At 59.4% G+C, this 4746-nt stretch overlaps 1 protein-coding gene across 1 annotated transcript; it reads left to right on the top strand.

Annotated features, from left to right (window-relative positions):
* Window positions 1-6: 6 nt before the first annotated feature.
* ints5 (integrator complex subunit 5) lies at window positions 7-4472 on the top strand. Its single transcript, XM_048594721.1, has 2 exons — window positions 7-32; window positions 712-4472. Exon 2 carries the CDS (start codon window positions 734-736, stop codon window positions 3587-3589), a length of 2856 nt encoding a protein of 951 aa, XP_048450678.1. The 5' UTR covers window positions 7-32; window positions 712-733; the 3' UTR covers window positions 3590-4472.
* The last annotated feature ends 274 nt before the right edge of the window (window positions 4473-4746 follow it).

The raw sequence follows: 4746 nt of genomic DNA, 5'->3' as shown, positions 1-4746 counted from the left end.
GAGGGAAGCTGCAGCCTGCGGGCGGCCATCAGGCAAGTACGCGCATGCGCGGCGGCCGGACCCGGGATTGTGCATGCGCTCTGCTCCACTGGGCTGCAGTGGCGCCACCTCCGGTGGGAGACGGGAACTGCAGCGTGACCTTTTTGTTGACATTGACGTTTCCCATTGTCAAACTTCAGGGGACAGTCTAGCACACCCCCATCCCATCCTCCCTCAGCGCTGACCCTCCGACAGCGCGGCGCTGACCCTCCGACAGCACGGCACTCCATCGGCGCTGACCCTCCGACAGCACGGCGCTCCATCGGCGCTGACCCTCCGACAGCGCGGCGCTCCCTCGGCGCTGACCCTCCGACAGCGCGGCGCTGACCCTCCGACAGCACGGCGCTCCATCGGCGCTGACCCTCCGACAGCGCGGTGCTCCCTGATTATGCAAAAGTGTCCAAGGGAGGGAGGGTGGAGAGAGATTTGTAGAATGTTTGTTTAGAAGCAGCGAGTGGCTGTGATCTGGGAAAGGGCAGTGGGTGTGGATTCAACAGGAGCTTGTGGAAGCGGGGAGAAAGACAGGAGAAGGCGGAAATTGTGGAGAGATGTGGGGAGGGGGGACAAATCAGAGCTATCTGTCAGAGGGCAGGCAGGATGTGATGGGCTGAATAGCCTGCTGTGGCATTTCCCATCGCCGATTTCCCGTTCCCATTGCTGTCGTCCTTCCAGTTCACAGGAGCTGCTGCAGGAAATGAAAGCGTTCATCAGCGGTATTGACCCAGTGCATGGTCACAAGCTGTCTGTGAAGGATCACGCCCGCTGTGGGATCTTGCTGCTTCGGAACCTGCCCCCGGCCCGGGCGGCCGTCCTTGAGCACCTGCGGGGGGTCTTCGACGAGTACGTCAGTGGCTACATCCTGGAGCTGAACCGCGAGGGGACGGCGGGACCTCCGAGCTTGGCACAGCCCGGCCTCGACGACGTCACCCAGGAGATCCAGGGCGTGCTCTCGGAGTTTGTGCACTCCAACCCAAAGGCCTGGGCTCCCCTGGTCTCGGCCTGGTCCATTGAGCTGATGGGTCAGCTCAGCAGCAAATACTCGAGCCGGCACCAGGTCCCACACACCAGCAGCCTGAACGAGCTGCTGCAGCTCTGGATGTCGTGCAAGGCCACGCGGGTACTGATGGAGATCTATGTGCAGTGCCTCTCGTCCATGATCAGTAGCTGCCCAGACGCTTGTGTTGATTCCCTCCTGGACACCTCGGTGCAGCACTCACCGCACTTCGACTGGGTGGTGGCTCACATCGGCTCCTCCTTCCCCAACACCATCATCAGCCGCGTCCTGTCCTGCGGCCTGAAGGATTTCTGCATGCACGGGGCTTCCTCAGTGGTGGACCCCCTCTTCCCATCCCTGGCGGACAAGAGGGTGCCCAAGATGGCGTCGGTGGTGGGCATCCTGGGCCACTTGGCCACCCGGCACTCAGACAGCATCCGGCAGGAACTGCTGCTGATGTTCCACGAGAGCCTGAGGCCTAGCCGAGAGCCTCAGCACAACGCCACGGTACCCTTCCTTCTGCAGCTGGCTGCCATGTCTCCGGTGCTGCTGAGCACTGTCTCCAGCGAGCTGGTGGAGTCTCTGACCCCCCCGGTGCTGGAACAGCTTCACCAGCAGTTTGTCGGGCTGGGCCGCGACGATGCTGACAACCTGGTGGGCCTGGTGGTGCACCTCATCTGCCAAGCTGGGCCTGGGGCTTACCGCATCCTCCAGTTCCTGGTCAACACGGCCATGCCAGCCTCGGTCATCACCACACCAGGCCTGACGGTCAGGGATGGAGTGCGCGATGCCTGTCATCGTATTATCCAGTTGCTTCTCCTCAACCTCCAGAAGCTGGTCTACAACAGGCCCCTGGGCAGCCTCGGTGAGGCACAGCCCCCTCGCACAGTCCCCTTCTTCGACGAGCTGAAGTCCCGGGTCCGAGACCTGTGCCTGGAGACCCTGAGGCTGGAGCGCAAGCGGCACCTCTGGCAGCACCAGCTGCTGGCCTTGCTGTGTGTCTACAGTGGGCAGAGCTGTACCACCGAGGCCCTGGGCCACCTGCTGGTGCTGGCACGGAGCCCCGAGGAGCTGGCCTTAGCTATCCAGCTACATGACCAGCTCTCGGCGTCGATGCCAGGTCTGCTGCAGGCCACTGTGAGGCGTTGCATTGACAGGCTCCATTCCTCCAGCCTGCCCGAGGCCCAATCCGCCCAGCTCCTCACCAACCTAGCGTTGCTGCTGCAGCGGGAGGGGGAGGACAGGGAGGCCGAGGAGGAGGGTGAGCTCAGAGAGGAGGAAGGGTCTGCTTTCCCCTCTCCCTCTGCCATCAGCTGTGGTCTGGCGGAGGCCCTGTCTGTGCATGTGCGGGACCTGGGACAGCTCCTGCGGCACCCCGAGACCCAGCTCTCAGACTCCGCGGCCGCCCTGCTCTCGGCTGTGCCCCTCCCCCGTGCCCTGGGCCCCGCCCTGCTCTCGGGCCTGTCCCGGGCTGGTGTCGGTCATTTCCTGAGGGCCCTGAGGCAGGGCCAGCCTGCTCCAGCCCAGGACAGCGCCCGCCTGCTGGCACGTCTCAGCTCTGTCTCTCCCGGTGCCCTGCGGGCCGTCCTGCAGCAACTGGTATGCTCTGCCGCCCAGGAGCCCGGCCTGTTCGGTGGGACTCCCCGGGGAACCCCCAGGCCTCAGGATCACCCCTCCCCAGCGCCCGGTGACTCCCTGCTGGACGTTAACCGCAGGTTCGGCACCGCCGTCAACTTCAGGGGCAGCGTCTGGGCCGTCTTCCACGCTGGCATCATTGGGCGTGGCCTAAAACCCTCAGCCTCCTCGCCCTCCCCTTGCCCCTCCTTCCCAGGGTCTCTGGAAGCCTCCGACAACCTATACCAGCTGCTGAGCCTGGTGGTGAGGTGCGGCACGCAGTGGAGGAGGCCCCTGGCGCAGTCTGAAGCCGGCCCGGCTGTGCCCCCCATTAACCCAGAGGCGGCGAAGGCCGTGGCTGTAGCCCTGGTGGAGGAGCTGTGCCCGGATGTCACCAACAGCGAGCTGGCCTGGCCTGGTGATGACCACAGTCGTAGCACAGTGGAACGGGACCTGCAAATCCGCAACCACTTTGAGGGAAACCCGCTCTTCTTCCCCCTGCTCCAGCTGGTCGCCGTGGGGAGGCCTGCTCTCTGCTACTGCTCAGTGCTGCTTCGGGGCCTCCTGGCCACCCTCATGGCCCATTGGGAAGCTTCCCGGGACTCCCTGACCACTAGCTCACTCTGGCAGCTACAGGCTTCCTGCTGCCTGGTCTCCTGCATGGGTGAGGGTCAGCTCCTGCCCCCCGTGCTCAGCAACATGCACGAGATCTTCCACCTCCTCACCCCCTTCGAGGTGCACCTCCTGCTGCTCAGCGTCTGGGATTACATGAAGGATAATGGCCCGCTCCCCCAGAAGTTCACCTTCGACCCTGAGCAAGGCCAGTTCTACCGGGACTTCACACGGGACGGTGACATGTGCAAATACCTGAACGTCCTGCACAGCATCCTCCACAAGAATATCGAGCAACTTGGACACTTGTGTGGTCGCTTTCAGATCTGACCCACATTCTGCCATTCGCCGTCAGCTTCACCATTGTACAGTGCGGGGCCTGAAGTATTTAACAGAAAGGTCCACTCAGTCAAATATCGCCAAACCCCATCAGCTGACCGTTCAAATCCTCAGCTTTTAAAGCAGTGATCTCCCAAAGGCAATGATTTCGAGCCCGTTGCAGATGACCGAGCCAACAGCAGTGATACTGGACAGTGTGCTGCAGACTCCTGTTGTGATGTGAGCTGTGATTTTAAAACCCGCCACATTCTGTGATTATCAACGATTAGCCCGCGTGATGCTGAAAGTGACCAGGGACAATGGGATGATGCTGTGCCAATTGCTGTGTTCTTGTCCCTTAGGATGTGCAGGGCTCCTGTGTTTTCTCTCACTCTCTTTCTCACATTCAGTCCCACGTTCTCTCTCTCGTTCTCTGTTTCATTCTCTCTTTTCTCTGACTTGCTCTCTCACTCTCTGTCTCGTGCTCTCACCCCCTTTTCCTCTTTCCCTTTGTTTCACCCTCTCTCCATTTCTTTCTCATTCTCTCTCTTTGTTGTTTTTATCCCTCTCTCTCATTCTCTGTCTCATGCTCTCTCTCTCTCGCTCAGACTCTCTCTCTTTCTCTTCTGCTCTATCTCACATTCTCACTTTTTCTTCCTCGCGCTCATTCTCTCACTCATTTCCCACTTGACCCCAGTAGGTCCCCACGTGAAGATAGACTGACCTACGACTGCCAGCCAAGACAGGGCAACCTTTGATGTGAAGGCCACCAGGGTTGAATTACTCTTGTAAATAGAATATTGAAGTTTGTGAATATTAACCATTCCGTTTTGTAAATTGTTCCCTCTAAGGTTTTGAAAGAAAAACGTTGAGTTGAAATAAATATTTATGTGTGTGCGCTGCCTGTATTGAACACTCCAACAGAACCTGACCCTCTACTTGGAGACCATCCTAAAGTCCAGCAGTTCCATGAAACGTAACTTCACAGTGAATGTTCAAAACAGTTTACCCCGGGGACGCTGTACCCCAGGGGATATCAGTGCTCAGACACAGTTTATGTTCATCAGATTGTGCAAATATTTACCTATGAGATAATGAAAGATCAGGGCAAAGAATGGGAACATGACAGTGGGCTGGAGAGCAGTCGCAATCTTATTGATAACAGAGCA

Source organism: Rhincodon typus, unplaced genomic scaffold (assembly GCF_021869965.1).
Source record: "Rhincodon typus isolate 14 unplaced genomic scaffold, sRhiTyp1.1 hic_rhity00013606, whole genome shotgun sequence".
NCBI classification, from domain to species: Eukaryota; Metazoa; Chordata; class Chondrichthyes; order Orectolobiformes; family Rhincodontidae; genus Rhincodon; species Rhincodon typus.
Note: the sequence above shows the minus strand (reverse complement) of the source record. Positions and strands in the feature narration are given on the sequence as shown.

Bases quoted from the DNA above. Each gene is read 5' to 3' on its own strand.
- ints5 (XM_048594721.1), top strand. From the start codon at position 734: ATGAAAGCGTTCATCAGCGGTATTGACCCAGTGCATGGTCACAAGCTG.